At 48.5% G+C, this 19,549-nt stretch overlaps 1 protein-coding gene across 1 annotated transcript in view; it reads right to left on the reverse strand.

Moving 5' to 3' along the window:
• Positions 1-19,549, reverse strand: part of CCDC61 (coiled-coil domain containing 61) — a 786,500-nt gene that overhangs the window by 51,798 nt on the left and 715,153 nt on the right. Inside the window, exon 13 of the mRNA XM_086938445.1 lies at positions 17,229-17,301. Within this exon, the coding sequence (XP_086794571.1) occupies positions 17,229-17,301 (73 nt within the window). The remainder of the gene's footprint in view (positions 1-17,228; positions 17,302-19,549) is intronic.

Genomic DNA, 19,549 nt, shown 5'->3' on the forward strand with positions numbered 1-19,549 from the left:
GAAGCCAAGCATGGCGACGGAGGGCGACTGAGGAAGCCATGGCCTGGCCCAGCACCTCCAAGATGTCCAGAGCAGAGCAGAGAAAAAACACTGCTAACTCCCGACCATCCAATGCATTATGCCGTAAGCCCACCTGAACAGTCTCTTGGGAAGCTGCAGATCCCAAGGACTCCGCCAAGTCCCACAAACAAGAGGAGGCCCCAGCCAACACACATAAGGTGTTAAGGGCCCGCAGGGCAGCGCTGGTCGAGGCGAACATGTTGCACCCCCAAGAGTTCAGCCAGTGGGCCTCCCGGGACGCGGAGTCAACAGTGGCAGCAGGGAAGGAAAAGCAGTACGCAAAAGTGGACTTGAGGCAGAGGGGTGGAGGGAAAGACACCGGTGCAGAAGTTGTTGAGGCAGGGCGCCTCCAAGCCCCCGTCAGGGAAGAAAGGAAGCAAGAGCTCCCTCCCACCAGAGCCCTGGTGGAGAACCTCCAAGAGATGGTCCGCAGGGAAATGAGCAACCGGGTCACCCATGCGCAGAATGCCCACAGCCGTTGACACCGCATGAGCGAAGGCCGCACCCGCCTCCGGAGGGCCTCGCGGTGGAGAAAGCAGCTCCTCCGTGGGCGACAGCTGTAAACTAAAGCAGCCGTCCTCTAAGCCAAGCGGGGAGGGGAAAGGCCAGACCTGAAAGTCAGAAGGAACCAAAGAATGGGGGACCTGCCGCTCCTCCGGCGAACACCTCGGCCTCGGAAATGGCTGAGAGCCGCCCTTCGATAACGCTGGTGAAAAAGACACCACTCGGCGACCTGTCTCCGGGGAGGATGACACCAGTAGGCACCCAACCTCCGAAGAAGAGGGAGCGTCCGAAGACGAATCCACGGATCGATTGTGTGGAGCAGTAGAGTCCACCGCCTGAGGTAGGACGTCAACACCATCCGGCGCCGAAGGAGACACCAGATAGGGCTCCTCCAACCAACACCGCGCCAGGGAACGGAGCTCAGCTAAAGTGGCCAAGGGGCGGCGCCGGAACGACGCCGACTCGACCTCCGCCGAGGCAGCCAACTGCGTGGAGGAACGAGAGGGACCGGGGGAGTGACACTGAGCCCTCTGCCAGCCTCGCAGGATGTGACGGAGGTGGCCCAGCGACCCATGCGGTGGTGCCAGGGCCGATTCAACCTCTGATGAGGCAGGCGCCTGAGTGGAGGTGCGAGAAGGGCCTGTAGGGGGTGAGGGGTCTAAGACCAGCCTCGACCCAGAGCGGGACGAGGAGGGTCCACCGACCCATGTGGCGCCGCCCGGTCCAGCAGGTGCCGGCGCCGTCAGCTCAGCTGTGGACAAGGCCTCCGCCTGTCCAGAGGGCCGAGTGGGGCTCAGGGATGCGACCCTCTGGACTCTCGACGCCCCTTCACCGGGAAACGGTGGATAGGAGGACGACACGCGGGCAGCATCACCCGGGCAGAGCCCACGCCCCCGGCAGACCGAACACCAGCCCCCGGTGACAAACTGCAACACTTACCCACCGGGAAGCGACGCTCTCCCGACATCAGGGAGGGGCGAGGACGACGACAAAAGCCATTTCTGAAACAGTCTGCCGAGGCTGATCAAGGGGATGAAGCCAACCTTGAGAGCCACGCCAAGAGTAGTTTCATCCGGCGCTCCCGCCGCGACTTCGGCTTCAACTGTTGGCACGCCTCACAATCAGTGGTGCTGTGATCATCCCCTAAACACCACATACAAATGAGGTGAGGGTCTGTCGCCGACATAAGACACTCACAGGACGTGCAAGTCTTGAAGGCCGAAGGCATTCGCACACTGTTCCACCAAAAGAAAGCACAATGAGGAAGAAAAATGGGGCCCAAACATGCCCGAGCAGAGACTGGATCTGCGTTGCACGCGGAAAGGAAAAAACTGACGTAGGCGTGCTGAGGTGGGACTTATGTGACCTCGCTGAAGTCACGTACGCGGACGATGCATGGGCGGGGCCACGATGCGCCGCCCGCCCCCGGCGCGCAGGGATGCTGTGGCAAAAAGTTTCTTGATCCAGTCTCATGCCTGGGGATAATTCTACGTGAAGGAATCTGCAGCTAGTAGTCTCTATCATATTTGTTCATTCAACAAACTGGTTTACTATCATTAGTTACCGCTTAGATTTGTGAAATGTTGCTAAATATCTACATAACCTGGACTGTCAATAAAGCTCAAACAGTAATATATTAGTTAGGTGGTTTTAGATTATTTAATATGTCAATGAAATGTGACAAATCACCTTGCCCTCGCTGTGTTACACCAACACAACTCAAGTACAAACAAGAATTGGCATAGCCAATAGGTCACGCCTTTGGAACCTTATAAGTGTTTAGCCATGCAACAGTTGATGTTGTTACACCAAGGATATTCTACTGCATCACTACTTATAAGGTTCCAAAGGCGAGACCTATTGGCTATGCCAATGCTTGTTACTCTTAGAGGGCAAGCAGGCCAAAACAAACCACAGTGAGAGCCTTAAAACATCTGTGAGTTAGGGGAGGGCAAAGCGACATCTGGAGGAAAGACACATGGACTAGCTGAGACAGGAGGCTAGAATATAGCACCTAGATGTCTTAAGCTAAGTGAAAGCATACGGGCGGAAACAATGAACATTCAGGTCTGGCAACGAAAGGTCCGCTAACGCCTTGAAACAAACATCAAAGGGAAGGTGCAAGGAATTTTTTAAATGTCAATGGGATGTCAAGAAACAAGGGCAGAAGTAGTGTGCAAGGGCTGGAGGGTGCAGTATCTCTGTCTTAACCCTGGATGCTCCAGAATGGAAATAAAAAATATGATGTAAATACGGATGCTGGCAAAACCCCAACATGGCGGCAATGCAACCAAAGCATAGTTTTCGGTGTATATCTGCAGTGCAGGAAGATAAGACTAGGCACACAGCAAAATCCATATCGCCTCAAAGGAGGAGTACAGATATCTCCTAACAGTGAAAATACGAATTCATTGATGTAGCCCTTGAGGCAAACTGGGGGTCCTAGGAAAAAACACTGAGTGCGGTTTGAGTTTCTGCACTCGGCTCGAGTATATCATGTGATTCTGGGCGAATCGCTTAGCCTTCTGGTGCCTTAAAAATCTGACCTTGAGTAATGTATCCTGGGCCCTCCTGTAATGTGCACCAATACGTTTGGGTAGTGTTTGTTAACTACAAACTCTGCTGCGTGAAAACCACATGGCTGCTCAACTGTATGTAAATAAAAAAATCCACTACAAGTGAAGTATATTAATTACAATTTAATGTGAAAATAGGCACCTACTAACCTGCATTTTGGGTCTATGGTGTAACAAACACAATGGGACATGGCTCAGCTTCAGCTGCATAGCACTTTCAAAAGTGAAAACACACCACACATGAGATAAGGAATTAATAGAGCAGCGAGCTGCACCTCTTCTACAGCTCGCCCCCCTGTCGTGATATCTGGTAATTGTTGCCACCAACGACATGATTCTCCCTCTCAGCCTGCCCGCCCCCTGCCATTAAAATGAATGGAGTTCTGAGAACTCCTCCCGGGGCCATTTCATAAATGCCCGAAAAGCAGCCTTACCCAAGGGTTTTCTAACTAGGAACACCCCCTGCCATGATGTCACTGCTGTAGCTTGTACCAGCAGGTTGAAAGATGCCCTCGCCCAGCAGACTCATGTGCAGCAGGACGTCTGCAGGGTATTACAGCTGCCCCATTAAAAGTAATAGATTATTTTGAAGAGGACGTGGGGTCGGTGACCTTGGCAGTGACGCTCTGGGGGGTGTTTGAAGCGGTAATTAAGGGAAGAACACTAGCCTTGACAGTGGGGCATCGAACCGAGCGCTCCCGAAGGGTGGTCGAAATAGAAAGAGACATACTAGCCCTGGAGGCAGCTCTTTCGCAGGCCCCTGATCCCGACACACAACACACTCTCAAAATCAAGTGACAAGATTACAGACAGCTCCTATTGGAGGAAGCCACGATGCGCTCCGTGACTACCAAGTATCTAATCTATGAGCAGGGCAAGCGTACAGGCAAGCTCCTGGAGTGGTTGGAGGGTAAAGAGCAGGCGACTCGATGGGCCCACGCAATAGCTGGCCCCGATAAGTTGCTCATTACTGATCCTCAGGATATCGCAAATAAGTTTGCCTCTTATTTTGAAGACGTTTATGGGGTCCCCGATGCTCCTCAGGCTACGCTGTCGGCCGATATACTTGCCACACTCAATATGATGTGCCTTTCCACCGCAGGATAGGAATGCCTTGGAGGCAGACATTACAGTGACAGAGATTCACAAAAAACATAATGGGGGTACGCTCCAGTAAATCAATGGGCCCTAATGGACTTCCCATTGAGCTCTTCAAGCCCATGTCTGCAAAATTAGCACTCCATCTTTTGGGCCTATATAACGAATGCTACCAGTCTGGGCTCCTTCCTGCGGATATTCATATTGCGGCTATAGTGCCAGAAGCCCAAAAAATCAGTGGAAGAATGCAAATCGTACCACCCAAAATTCCTACTCACAGTAGAAGCTAAACTTCTCGCCAAGCTCCTGGCCAATCGACTCCTCCCTTATATCACTGAGTTAATTCACCCAGACCAGTCCAGCTTTATGCCAGGTAGAAATACAGCCAGAAACCTACGGCAAGTACATTGGCCCCTGGAGAGAATCAGTACTATAGAAGAGGAGGCAATCCTGTTATCCCTTGATGCCACCATGGCGTTTGATACCATTGAATGGGACTTCCTCTTTGCTGTGTTGAGTCTCGTAGGATTCGGACCCCGGCTGATTGGCGGAATTAAACTATTATATACACAACCCACTGCATATGTCACGGTCAACAATCATCGCTCTGGCACTTTCCCCCTCCATCGGGGATCAAGACAAGGCTGCCCGCTGTCCCCGCTTCTTTTTGCCCTAGTATTGCAGCCACTTGCAGTTTGGATCAGGGGAGACCCGGGGGTGTGGGGATTCAAATAGACACATGATCACGAAGATCGCATTTCCCTATATGCGGACAATATCCTCTTCTACCTAACTTCTCCAGCACGTTCGCTGCTGAGTGTACTTCATACGTTTCATATTTTCATAGCGCATTTGGGGTATCCGATAAATTAGTCCAAATCCCAGATGTACGTACTGTGGGGCGAGCCCCCACCCAGCCTGAGGGAATACGAGAAACCGGTAGCCACTGACGGCTTTCAATATTTGGGTGTATTAGTAACCGCAGATACTAAAATCTTTTTCGAGCGAAATCTTTTGGTGCCTCTCCAGTGTCTAAAATCGGACGCCCAACATTGGCGTTCTCTCCCTCTTGGAACGTGCGTCCCTGTTTAACATGCTCATGCTCCTGTGATTTCTCTATGCACTCCAAAATGCTCCATACCCAATCCCAGACTCCTATTTTGCCCAAATCGACAGTGTTGTGCGTGGATTACTTTGGGACGACCGTCCGTCTCGAATTGCTATGAATAAACTCACCATGGGATGGTACGACAGGGGGATAGGTTTGCCTGACATACGGCTTTACTACTAGGCATCCCAACTGACAGCGATTAACAGCTGGGTGTTTAGCCCACACGGCGATCCCAATTTCCGCACCAACCATTGGCTCATGGGACGAGGCGGCTATAAAAGGGCGTTGTATACCAACCCCCGCAGACTTAACTTGACGGGCCCCATGGCTCGTACGGTTGAAATATGGCACGGAATTACGAGGAGACTGGGGTGGCATAGCCATCTAACGAAAACAACTCTGTTATGGAAACCAGATATTCTGGGCCATCTCAGTAAATGTCCCTGGTTTAATAAGTGGTACACTATCGGAATCTCTACTGTGGGGGACATGTGGTAAAGGGGAAGCTGCCCACATTCTCCGACCTCCAGACTAAATACCACCTAGAGCCCTCGGAGATGTTTAGGTATCTCCAAATCAGGCACGCCATCTCCACAGCCTTACCTAAGGGAACCCCTCTCCCCGACTCTTCCCCATTGGAAGATCGGTTAATATTAGTTCCAATGGAGCACAAGGCTATCTCCCTAACGTATAAAACATTGGTAAATAATCGCACTGACCCTATGCATAAATTACGTACTAACTGGGAATCTGATCTGGGTGCTATAGAAGACGAAGATTGGAGAGACGCCCTTGCCTCTCCTAGAGAGGTAGCAATTCCCATGCGTCTCCGCCTCATATAACTTAAAGTACTCCACCGGGTATATTTTGATGCCAAGCTACTGTTCCGACTGAGGAGATGACCAGATCTGCTTTGTCTTCGACACTGCAACCTAGTCGGCACTTTCATACACATATTATGGGAATGTTCATACATACAACACTATTGGGAAAGGGTGACAGGCGACTGTCCAGGACATTTGACAAACCCCTGCGTCCCTCTCCCAAACTCTGCCTCAACATATGGGAAGCTACAGACCTTTCCCAGATGGAACAGGCGTGGGCCACAATAGGGTGGATGATTGCAAAGCGCAATATTATACAGAAATGGGGATAGGACTCCAGTCCGCAGCTAACAGACTGGACAAAGGACATGGACTGTGCAATAGCTGAGAAAACGGTTTTCAAGGGACGGGGATGCCCCATGAAATGGGATCATAAATGGGGAAAATGGAACAAATACCGTGGGGACATATGCATCTCCCAAACAGTGGAAATGTGGCATGAGAGGCAAGCACTAATGGCCCGCCTCATGACAGATGCTGGACCCCCTCCATCGGCGATATGACATGTGGGTTAAGGCATGACTCCAAAAAGCTTTCTACTAGGTTATGTATGATTCTAGTCCATTTAAGTGTGGTAGTTATAATTGCGTACCTCCCAGGGGTAGCGTACAGGTATAGTATTTTACACACTGTATGTAATAATTTTATGTCAAGGACTTGTTTTCTTCAGAGGACATGTCACTACGTCTGTACATTATTTGATCCAATGCACTTTCTTATAAATAAAAACAGTGGATTTCCCATCCCAGGAGGGACACATCCGTCACCACTGTGTGCTCCGGTTGGGGAAGGGAGAGGGATTTACCATTGAGCCAATTGCGATTCGTGAGTCACCACTGCAATTGTTGTGCAGTGCCCTCAGAGATTTGGACGTGATTGGACAGGTTGCCCCAATGCTGTGACCACTGGCACCTCAGGTCCCACTGCAGAGCCCGCATGTGCCATCTGACATGTTGCACAAGCAGGATGCAGTAGGCAATCAGGCCCAGGAGCTGGAGGGTCAACCTGACCGAAACCCTGGATAGAGGCTGACAGATCAGAATCATAGCCTGAATATCCCGGACTCGATGCTCGGGAGGATAAACCCGAAACCGTGTTGAATCCAGAACCGCTCCGATGAAGGGGAGCTCTTGTGAAGGACTCAGGTGCGACTTCGGCATGTTGATGGAAAACCCCAGCAAATGTAGTCTGGAGGTGGGCGACAACTGCCTGGGGCGAGCCTCCCTTTAACTATCAGTCGTCGAGGTAAGGGAAGACTGACACCCCTGACCTACGCAGATGAGCTGCGACCACCGCCATGACTTTCACGAACACTCGAGGGGCGCTGGTAAGGCCGAAAGGGAGCACGGCAAACTGAAAATGCTCCTGGCCTACCGTGAACCGCAGGTAACGATGATGGGCCGGCAGGACGGTGATGTCAAAATATGCGTCCTGCAAGTCTACCGCTACCATCCAGTCTCGAGGGCAGCCAAGACCTGAGCCAGAATCAACAACTTGAACTTCTCCTTCCGAATGAAGCAATTGATGTTCCTGAGTTCCAAGATGGGGCGCTAGCCCCCCCTTGTCCTTCTTGGGGAGAAAGTAGTGGGAATAACAACCACACCCTACTTCTGGCCCAGGAATGCGCTCAATGGCCCCCTTGGCCAAGAGGGCCATAACTTCCTGCTGGAGAAGCGCACAGTGATCCCTGACATGCGGTGGAACTGAGGTGGCATGGCCGAGGGGGTAGACTCCAAGGGGAGGGGGTAGACTCAAAGGAGAGGGAGTAACCCCTCCGGACGAGTTGCAGCACCCACCTGTTGGAAGTGACAGATTGCCAATGGGGAAGTGTTAGAAGGTGGTTCTGACACTATGAGCCGCCCGAATTTTTCGCTTTTTGAGCACCTATTTGTTGAGCTTTTACTGTGGGGGAGCCTCATAATCTGGGACTCACCCACAGTGAACTCATAATGAAGGAGACTGCATGGAGATTTTACTGGTGTACCCCTGGCTTGACTAGGTCGTTGCGCAGCAGCTGGAGTAGGGGACACTGTGCTGGTTACATGCAGACATGGGTGTACATGCGTGTGCACACATTTAGGGGCTGCACAGGGGAGATTCCTAGCGTGCGCAGTCCAGGAGCAGCTACAGAGTGAAAGGTGTGGCATGACTTATGCGGAAGTGGGTGGTGACATGGAAAAGGCTTTATATACTGGGAAGGAACATGCCAGGGAAAGTCAGTGTGTTTTACTGTGTTTTCACTTCATTATTCCCCTATGGGGATGTGGGGCCCATGGCTAAAATGACTTCCACAAAGCCTACAGATTCCAGACATGCACTAACGTTGAGTGTAGCGGATGTGAAAATGAGTATTCTGCAGAGTCCAAAGTCATATTTGTACTGCTTTTGGGTCGTCCAGAAATGTCATATTTCTCTGAGTCCCTGGCTGGGGTCTGGCCCTGGCAGGTTAGATTAATGACCTTTCTTCCTAGAGCGAAGATCTTCCCTCCAAGGTGAAAAGATAGGTGGAGCTACAAGCCAATCCATCAACCGCTGTCGCTGGGTGCCAGGCACCAGGCTGCACCAAGGAGGGAAGGCAGTGAGGGGGGAAGGAGTTGGGTTTCAGAGGCCATGTGGCCAGAGACACTATACGACGCCATGTTTGAACAACCGAGAGACTGGACAAGAAGGAGGGAGCAGGGGCAGGGAAGTGATGTGTCGCTGTTTGATAGGACATACAGAGACTTCCTGCCAGCCCCCTGCTCAACTTTTAAAAGTACTTGCACAGGAAGAGAAGCTCTCTCTGGGGTGTGGTCTGCTGAGGCGGAAAGTGCAGGAGGCGCAGTTGGAAGGAGCACCACCCTAGGCCCCCAACAGCTCCAGAAGAAGAGCCCAGGACCGGTGCGCAGAAGAAGAGGCCTCTGCGCAGGGAGAAGAGAGGCGCAGGGAGCCAGTGAAGACCGCTCCCTGCAGAATGCACCCTCTTGGAGACCACGGAGGAGAGTGCTCCCAGTGGCTAGGGACGCCACCGGTGAAAATGGGGCAGATCGGACCCCCAGGGGCTGAGATATAGCCCCCGGAAGGTAGGCGACCTTTGACCCCTGAGAAGACCGTCGACCAAGCACGTGGGGCTCCGCCGCCGGTCTCAGAGATGCCCCCTGGGTGGATCAGGTCCCGGAGGCTGCCTCCAGAAGAAGCAAAGTCGAGGTGCGCCATTGCTCACCCCGTGAAGTGTCCCCCGCAGGGTGCCAGGATCCCACCCTAGCCGCCACCGAAACTGAGGCTGGGGAGCGCCGTTGCACAGTTGTGGAAATCGCCCTACAGAGGGAGTCCGCTGTATCTAAGCCACAATGAATGGCGAATTTAGCCATGTCCTTACCCTCGGCCACAGCCTGGGACAGCACAGCCTGGACCTCTTCAGGACACTGAGGCAACACCTGAGCAACGGTATCCCACACCACGTGGGAATAGCGGCCCAATAGACATGCAGTGTTCACCGACCGCAGCCCCAAGCTGGCAGACGAGAACACCCGCTTGCCGAACTGCTCCAGCTTCTTAGAGTCCTTATCCGGCAGAGCTGTGGAAAGGCACTCTGAGACGTCGAAGCTTGAATGACCAGGCTTTTGGGTGTAGGATGGGGGCTCAGACAGGCAGGATCACCAGGCACCGGGTGATGACGCCTGGCGACGTTCTTTTCCACCGGTGTCCCTGTGGTCGAGCCCGCCCAAACGTCCAACAAGACATCAGTGAGGGCGTCCTTAAATGGCAGCAGTGGCTCAGATGAATTGGACGCCGACTGGTGGACTTCAGTGAGGAAATTTGTTATAGGGCCACCGTAGAGAGATCAAGGTTAAGAACCTCAGCTGCCTGACGAAGCACCACCATATATGAGGCACCTTCCTCCATAGTGGGCGGGAGAGAGGCAAACTCTGATCAGAGGAGACATCGAGGCCGCCGGCCTCTTTTAAGTAGTCCGCCCAATCCTGCTCAGCGTCACACTGACGAGCAAGAGGTTCCTCGGACCCCTCCCAGTCGTCCTCAACCTCTGCTGTGTGCGGCGCAGACAGCATTGGTGGGGCAGGGACCGAGGGAGGAACACACAGCGTCGGAAACGGCGCCGGCCTGGGCCGAACCAGTGCCATGTCTCAATTCGGATACCAGGCGGGGACAAAACCATTCGCGAACCGGGGCAGAGGCGGGACCAATGGCTTTCACTGCGGTGCCGCAGGTAGATCCGAGGGTGGCGCTGGGGACGGAGCTGGCAGCGTAGGACCTCTTGGCGCTGTGGCCAGAGTCAATGGCGCAGGATCCTGCGGCGCTGGGGCCGGAGCCGCCGGTGGAGTCGACGGCCCAGCAGTATCCTGACTCAGGACCGCAGGCCCAAAGGTGCACCGGCAGGAGCCCGAGGCCTAAACAGGCGGTCCATGGCAGCAAGAAACTCTTGCACCTGTGCTGGCGTCGCCGAAAGACCCGGGTAAGGTGGGTAGGTCACAGGACCCCAGGCTCCGAAAAAGCCGCAGGGGCAGAACCCCTGTCCCCCTCGTCCGCATCAGAGGACCGACGGGGGGATGTCTGAGAGCGACAACGCTTCTTCTACTCCTTTATGTGACGTCTCTCACCCGAATCCGAGGGTAAAGATATGGAGCCCGAGGAGCGGTGATGGTGGCCCTGCGAGCGTTCACGAGAACGACGCCTGGACCGGGGACGGTGATGGTGGCCCCGCGAGCGTTCACGAGGATGGCCCCTGGACCGTGAATGGTGCTGGGACAAGTGCAGAACTTCAAGCAACTTCTGGCGCCTCTCCCGCAAGGCCTTCGGGCCATGGATCGACAGTCCACACAGGACCAGGAGTCGTAGTTGTGCTCCAGGCAGTAGAGACAGACGTCGTGGGGGTCCTCCACCGACATATTGCGACGGCAGGCCCCACAGTACTTAAAACCAGGCGTCCCTACGCACCAGAATAGACCAACAAGAGACAAAAGTCCCCAAAAAGTGACTAGGGTACGTGCCCTAACCGGATCTGCGCTTACTGGCGCGGAAAAAGAAAGAACTGACCTCAGCGCGCATGGGTGGTGCCTAAGAAGTCTCTGTGAAGTCATCTTGGTGCATTCTACGCCAGCGACGGATGCGGAGCCGCACAACGCCACCTACTGATGCGCAGGGGTACTGCTAGCAAAACTTTCCGGATCCAGTCTGACGCCTGGGAATATACTAAAGTAAGGTATCTATCACTAACGTGTCTCTTTCAGATTATTGTCTCCCTTGCTTGTGCATGGTCTTTTTTTTGCCCGCTAGTGTATACACACTGTTTAGAATAATACTTCCTAGTCCAGTAAACTCCTCTTGGAGAGGAAAACATGGGAAGTCAAGGGCTATGGGGCACTTTATAACCGCCGATCAACCGCCAACTTATTACTCTTTCCAGCCGTATGTGTCCCTTTCACCTTTTCAGAAGGCCCTCTACCTGGGCACAATGTGCTGCATGAAATAAAAACAAAGAGGAGACAAACAAGAGCAGCACGATATCTCACTTGGTATTTTCATTCTCATCTCCTACAGGTGCCTGGAGCACGAACATTAGGCAAGAAAATGAAAGCAGCACTGGTAGCATGTAAACCGCCCTCAGGTGACTGCTATGCATGATGGGAAAGCTAATTTAAAAGGATGTTCACTTCTTGCATTACGTCAATGTTGTAGTGACTAGGTTGGTACATGAATGTAGCATTAACAGTATATTATATTTTAGGAACAGTTAATTCATCTAATAACATTAAACTCGGCCGGTATCCCAAATACTGATTCTATGGGTTCACGTTGCCAGTATCTAATCACACTTGTTATGCACTTAGTTGTCATTGGGAGCGTCTTACGTCCATACTGAATGCTCTCTGTAGCGAATTTATATGGACTCTGCAATCCATAACATCTCTCTTATGATATGCATCTCAGCTTTTGCATTTTGAACAACTCGGCCATTCCCATCTCTTTCCGCATCACTAAGAACTCACATAGAATGGGATCTAAGTCAAGATAAGGTGCGGGGTTCAAATGTCTCAGCTGAGCTGTGTGTGATCCTGGACTACCAAAGCTGGAATAAGAAGGGAGTTACAGAGCAGGAGTGAGGTGTTTTGGTAGAGCTTTGTTAATGCTTTGGACTGCATTAAAATAACAGCAGGGAAAGATGCAGCTCTAGATTAAGGTTCGCCGGTAGTCCTGCGAGCGGGTTTCATCACTGGACAGGGAGGTGATACTGCAGGGTACTCTTAAAATGTTCTGGCAAAGTTGTGTGTGAGTACCAACAGAGGGCTAGCAGGTTTTCTTTTTTTGTAGGTTAGATAACAGATGCGTTAAACAGTGAAGAGCCTTGTCTACTAGGATGTCATACTATGCATTAATGAATAGCACTTAGTTGTGTCTAAGGGCCCGATTTAGGATATAATTTGCTTGTCATAAGGCAGGCAGAATATCTGTCAGTACCCGTCCGCCAAACTCTAAATTAGTGCCTAGGCAACACCGGAATGGTGATTCTGAGCACAGACAATCCCCCAGCAGGCTGGATGGGATGGGCCCGGTTTTTTCAGAGGGGGCCGGTTTTGTTGCTGGAGCCAATTTTCTTTTATTTTTTTTTATTTTTTTAATAGCAAAAACGCCACCTAGTGACAAAATTAGAAGGCCACCAGCCAACGGTCCTTCCATGACGGAGTCGAGTCAGTCTCTCTGCACTAGTCTGTCTGACCTTTATCCGCTCCGCGCGGGTGATGGAGCGAGGTGGTAAATGCAAAGTTTTGTATACCCCCCTCGAAATCAATGTTCCATAAAGCTAACATTCACTAATGGTGTGATGTGCTTGAGTAACCAACCTTAGAGTAATATGCATACATGAACATATGAGAACACTAATCTTGCTTGCATGATGGCATAAAATGTATTTTTTTTTTCTAATTTATTTAGAAGTTTTCTATAGCGCTAACAAGACCCGAAAGTAGCAGAGCGCTTTACAGTAAAAGGAATGAAAAGGTGAACAAAAAGACAAGTAACAAATAAGGCGATCATCGAATGACAATTAGGGAGGAGGAGAAGTTCGTACAGTAGGATTTCTTGGTAATAGGATACAGAGATAACACATAGTTCTGGGGATGGTTGTTGATCCTAGTTACCCCGGACCTAGGGAACGGATGAGGAACAAGGATTTGAGTTGGCTCTTTAATTCCGCAAAGGACGGTATGGTTCTCATATGCGGGGGGATGGAGTTCCATATTTTGGGGGCATTTCCTGTGAAGGAGCAGTCCGCAGTTTTCTTCTTTCTGGTTTTTGGTAGGATGAGCAGCAGGGAGTTAGAGCTTCTCAAGTTTCTACTTTGGACAGCTTTTGTGAGCTTGTTTGCCAAGTATTCTGGTTTTCCAGTGTGGAGGGCCTTGTGGGTTAGGCAGGCCGTTCTGAAGGTGCTACGCATTTCCACCAGGAGCCATTCAAGTTCTTTGAGAGCTGGGGAGATGTGGTCAGATTTTTTGCATCCTGTGATCATTCTTGCTGCCGCATGCAAAGTTGTTTTTAGTGGAGCCAGGTGGGATTTGGGGATGCCTGTTAGGATTGAGTTCCCATAGTCCAGTCTAGATAGAACTAGAGATTGCGTGGCTAGTTTAAGGTCCTTGTTGGGAATGAAAGGTTTGATTTTGTTCAGAAGTCTGAGGTTAAAGAATGCACTTTTTGCCGAGTTCTTAATGTGGTTTGTCAAGGTTAGTTTGGGGTCTAGGGTGAAACCCCGAGATTTTACGGAATCAGCTAGCGTGAGAGAACCTTTAAGAGCATCCATTGACTTCAGCCACTCGACGATTTGAGGGTTGTGTTCTTTGTTTGAGATGAGAAGAGTTTCAGTCTTGTCGGGATTGAGTTTCAGGTGATTCTTTGTCAGCCAATCTTGAACATCATTTAAGACGGCATTTAGTCTGTGATGTCGTTAAGTGAAGAGGTTTCCAGGTAGATCTGTGTGTCATCCGCGTAGAGGTGGAAGTGGATATGGGCACTCCTGAGTAGTTTTGCGAGCGGTTCCATATAGATGTTGAAGAGCTGAGGAGAAAGTACTGATCCTTGGGGGACACTCTTGTTGACTTGCTGGGTTTCGGAGGTGAAGTTCTTCATTTTTATTATTTGCGAGCGGTTGTGTAGAAAGGAGGAAAACCACTCGAGAACTACCTCGCCGAGGCCAGCTCTTACTTGCAGAGTCTTGATGAGGAGCTTATGGTCCACCGTGTCGAAAGCTGCAGATAAATCAAGGAGTATGAGGAGGCAGCACTTGTCAGCGTCAAGGGAACCGTGAATGTCGTCTATGATGTTTAGCATCGCGGTTTCTGTGCTGCGGCCTTGCCTGAAGCCGGATTGGAGGGGGTCCAGGAGATTGATGTTATCCAGATGATGAGTCAATTGCAGGAGAACGCATCGTTCCAGTGTTTTGGCGAGTAGAGGGAGGTTAGAAATCGGTCTGAAATTGTTCAAGTCAGTAGCGTCAAGGCCGGGTTTTTTCAGCAAAGGGGTGACTTGTCCCATTTTTAGACAGTCGGGGACCACTCCGCTTTGTAGGGAGCTGTTTATGATTTTGCCCCAGATAGGTGCTAAGGTGAGCTTAATTTTTTTGATTAGTGAGGGGGGAATGGGGTCTGAGATGTGAGCTGATGGTTTGGTGGTCGAGATCAACGAGATTATCTCAGTTTCCTGCACGTGGCGAAAGCTTAGCCAAAGGAGGGGAGAGGGGCCGGATGGTAGGGCCTGTGGGATGAGCTAATATATGTTGTTATTGTGATGTGAATTAATGCACAGCTTAATTATAAACAAAAGCAATTTAAATGTGCTTATTGTAAACGTTTTGTGCCAAAAAGTCGCTGGATATGTAAGTATAAAGCGCATTTATGTGGCTTATTTGCTAGGTAACAACTAATAGGGAAATATTAGAATGGTGGGAGGTAAACAGAAGGGTTTCATTACCATAATTAACATGAATTTGTTTTTATTTCTATGATAGTTCCAAAATGTGGCCTGTGAGGCCTAGTCTGAAAATGGCCGCTCTGAGTCACTGCGAGCGAGTATTGGTCTGCGCACGTGCATCTAAAATCCTGCAAGCGCGAGTGAGCTGACTGTGCTTGGATGGGAGGTTCAAGGACGCCTTGCCCCGGAACCTAGGATGGGTGCCAAGCATGGACGATGTAATGTTCAGAGCCTGAGAACTTTTCCCTATGTTTCAAGTGAAGGAAGCGCCTAGGCCACAAACTGTCCTGAACAAAGCCCCTTTATTTTTCTGCTGAATCATCGTGAAAAAACATTTTGTAATGATGAGGAAGTGCTCATCTACCCCAAATTTGTCCAATCAGAACTCGAATTGGTGATGTTAGTTACTTTTTAGATAGACTAAGCTACAAAATAGTGTATAAAAACCCCTGATTTTGCTTAGAAGGGGTCGCTCTTTTATTTCCTCTGGAGATGCTGCCGGACTGAAGATTGATTTCTTGGATGTAAGAACTTCTGTTTTATTTTGTTTTCCTTTGCAGGTCTGTTAGGATAAGATGAGGGTGTTAGCTAGGGATGTTAGGAGAGAATGAACTTGAACTATCTGTTCTTTGCTAAACTTTACTGAACTTTGAAATAAATGTCTATTTCTGAGCTTTAAAATAAATGATCATTTTTGAAAATAAAGTTAAAGATTCTTATTGAATAAAGAAATAAATAAATGCCTAAATGTCGGACATACTAAAAGTTTGCTTTGAATAAAAATTAGATAAATGGAGAAGTAAAAGCTGGTCTTTGGTTTTTCTTACGCCTAGTTTTCGTTCTAGCAGAACCATTGCCATTATGGTGGTGTGTCTGAATAAAATGGTGTTTAAAATGAAACCAGGGTAAATTGCTTTACATTGCCGGTGTAAATACAATAGTTTAATAGGTTTAGACACTACGCCAATGTTATAGTCCTCCTGGTTTGTTGGCTAAATCTGTGAAGCCGAATTAAATGAACAGAGTAAGTATGCAGTGTAATGGGCCCCACTGTTGAATGTGATGCCTGTTTCTGAGGTTTTGGAGAAATGGCCATGGTGATTTAGAATTTATTTCTGGAGTCCCGCTGTAGCACGGGGCATGAGCACAACTGCCATTGGCGAGGTGTAGGTGAGGTGATGATCTCACCTGTCCTCAGCTCACTCCATGATGCTTTTAATTCACCCGTCCAGTCAGACAGGCCAGTAACTTACTAAGGACACGCATGGAAAGCTCAGTAGTCACTAAAACCTCCACAGGGAACCTGCTTGACAACTCATAGAATCGACTTCTATAAATTGTGGGCACTCCACCTTTCACAAATGTTACCCCATCACACTCATAAGGCCTGCATATGTAAGAGCAGCACTCTGGCCACTCTTGCATGACACCAACACTCATTTTGAGGACAAGACACTTGAAATCAAGCACACAGCCGTGGTGCAGTGTATTATCTATCTGATGATGTGCTTTAGCATGCGAAAGTGGGAAATTCAGCACTATACAAAGGCCCTTACAACGATAATCTGCCTTCTTTAACCATGCTTCTTAAGTAAGATGGCCCTAACACAGAGTCATCTGTGTATACCTTAAAGGATGTTTGCTTATCTTAATTGGACACTTACTAGAGAGCCCACTTAATTATACGTGCACAGACAATTTATTTCTTTTTTAACCAGGGAACACGGGTGGGTCCATGGCATGGGTATTGAGGACAGAATATGATTATAAAAAGCTAAAAAAATATGGATATCCATTTATTAAATCCATTTTCATTTTCCTATATCACAGAGGATGCAGTGCCACAGCTTGACCTTGCCAATGCTTTTTTAATTTGGTACCATTCTGTCAATCTGTCTACTTAATTATATGGAACTTAAGGCTATTCTCAGAATGGCATTATTTGCCGCAATAAACACAAGCACCCATCCCCCCACATGCTGGAAGAACACAAGAACTGCTGAATGGATTAATCAAACATTAAAGAACTTCTCTCACCTTTACCAGTTCGTCTGCCTTTGGTTGGGGTGCTTGCCAATTGTTTCCGATTGCCAGTTTTGTCTCTTGGATCCTGGAAAAAAACATAATCAAATTAAGTTCTGCAATACAATATCAAACTGTGCAGCTTTCATATTCAAGACAGATCTGCAGCGCAGTGAGATGTCACACCAGCAGGAAATATCCTCAAATGTGCTGTCAGGTGTCCTTGCAGGTGGCTTTCAACAAACAGATTTGACTGGCGTCTTCGCCTACACACTTTCATTGTGTGCATTCACAATTCCTGCGAATGCAAGATGCTGAACGGAAGGCGCCTTCTAGTGGTTCCAGCATCGGCAAACGAAGATTTATGTATTTCAAACAATTTAGCAAAAAGAAAAGGCGTGTCGCTTCAGTTTACTAGATAAACTAGTACCTCCTTATCTGGTGGAGTTTTGCATAAAAATGTACGGTACTCAAAAATATACTTTTTCAAATCCCTGCCAATAGCAGAAACTTTCCTCAACTCACTTAGTGCCATATGTATCAAGCCTTTTTCGAATCGCAAAGGCCGAAATTCGCAGAATTTCGGTTTTAGCGAATCGCAAACGGCCTTTTTGCATCTTTTGGGATGTATGAAACATTCGCAAAATAAGGAATAGCAAAGATTTGCGATTTCTTATTTTGCCATAGCATTTAAGGAATCGCAATTTTGCGATTCCTTAAATGCTATGTGTGTAGCATTTTTGGGCTGCGAATTATGGTTAAGAATTCGCAAATTACCACCAACTTGTAGTTAATGGTAACTTGCGAATTCTTCAAAAAATGCACAATTTGGCATTTTTGTAGGTGGCATGTGATGCACACACATGCCCATAGGGCATGTATGTGCGCCATATGCACACTCATGTACATTTCAGGGGTGCAGCAGGGTGTCTTTGAGACACCCCTGCACCCTTGAAATAATTCTCAAATTGCGATTAGCAAATTGCGAATTCGCAATTCGAAAATTATTTCGCAATCATTCCTATGGGCCTCCTGCCCAAAGGAATGCATTGGAAATTATTCCTTCATTGCGAATTTGCAAAATGCGAATTCGCAAATAAGGAAGATTAAGGAATCGCTAAAAAAAGCGAATTTCTTCATACTTACCATTTTGCGATTCCTAAATAGTGATTCCTTAAAAATGGCTATTTAGGAATAGCAAAAGGGTTTGTTGATACATATGGCCCAAAGTCATGTACTTCAAGCTTCAGCGGCCCAGAAGATTTTTTTCTTGAATATAATCACGCATAATTCCTAGTTAGAGGATTTCACCTTTTTTTCTCAGTTACGATTTTACATAATTTTCTCACAGTGGAGATTGCTTTGAAAAGACAAGCATTTGCAATGCAATAGGTCTCGCATTAGGAAAGTTTGAGCTATTGGTATTGTATATGACAAATTTTTTATTTATGTTTTGATTTTTGAAAATAGCGAAATTAATAGCTTTGTCATTTACAATGCCAATAGTTATAACTTTTGCAAATGTGACACCTATAGCATTTGTAATGCAACACCGGTGAAATTAGCAAACAATGGGACTGATGAATAATCAGAGACGATAAACACCAGTGAAATTAGCAAACAATGGGACTGATTAATAATCCGAGATCGGGAAACACCTGCGCAATTCGCAAAAACCGGGGGGTGGTTACATAAAATGTAGATCTTAAAAGAATGCATCTTAATTACTGTGAAATAAACAATATGGTTAAATGAACAATAACGAGGTTTGCAATGATTACGAAGCCTGTAAACGACATAGCTCAAACCATGATTGTGAGGTCTGAAATGGAGCTGAAGGAATATTGTGAAATGTTTAATCATGGCACTACATAAATACTCATTTGAACTATGGGGAGGATGAAACCTTACAAAGAGGATCATCCCATATCAATTCACCCACTTGTAATTGGTAACACTTGGCTATATGACTATTCAATTAAAGTAATTATTGAAATATATTAAATTGCACTTTACAGGAAGAAGGCACAGGTGCAACGAGTCAAATTTCATTCGGAGTGCTATAAACAACCCCCGTCTATCATAACCGAAAAGGATTTGGCATTAGTTTAATTAAATCACCATAAAGGCGTTTAATGCTATACGCTTAACTATTCCTTAAATGTGTAAAAGGGGAAAGGTCTGACGCTATAGGTGTGCCCAAACCCCACTGGTCTTGTGGTACTATAAACCCCACCCTGGCAAGGCCTCTGGGATGTCTGCCTCGGTGCCACCCGCGGCTCTATTGGCAGAGAAGGGCACTGGGTCTGCAGGGCAGCATGGACGGAAGACTCCCG

The sequence above is a fragment of the Lissotriton vulgaris genome, chromosome 9, assembly GCF_964263255.1.
Source record: "Lissotriton vulgaris chromosome 9, aLisVul1.2, whole genome shotgun sequence".
Classification (NCBI taxonomy): domain Eukaryota; kingdom Metazoa; phylum Chordata; class Amphibia; order Caudata; family Salamandridae; genus Lissotriton; species Lissotriton vulgaris.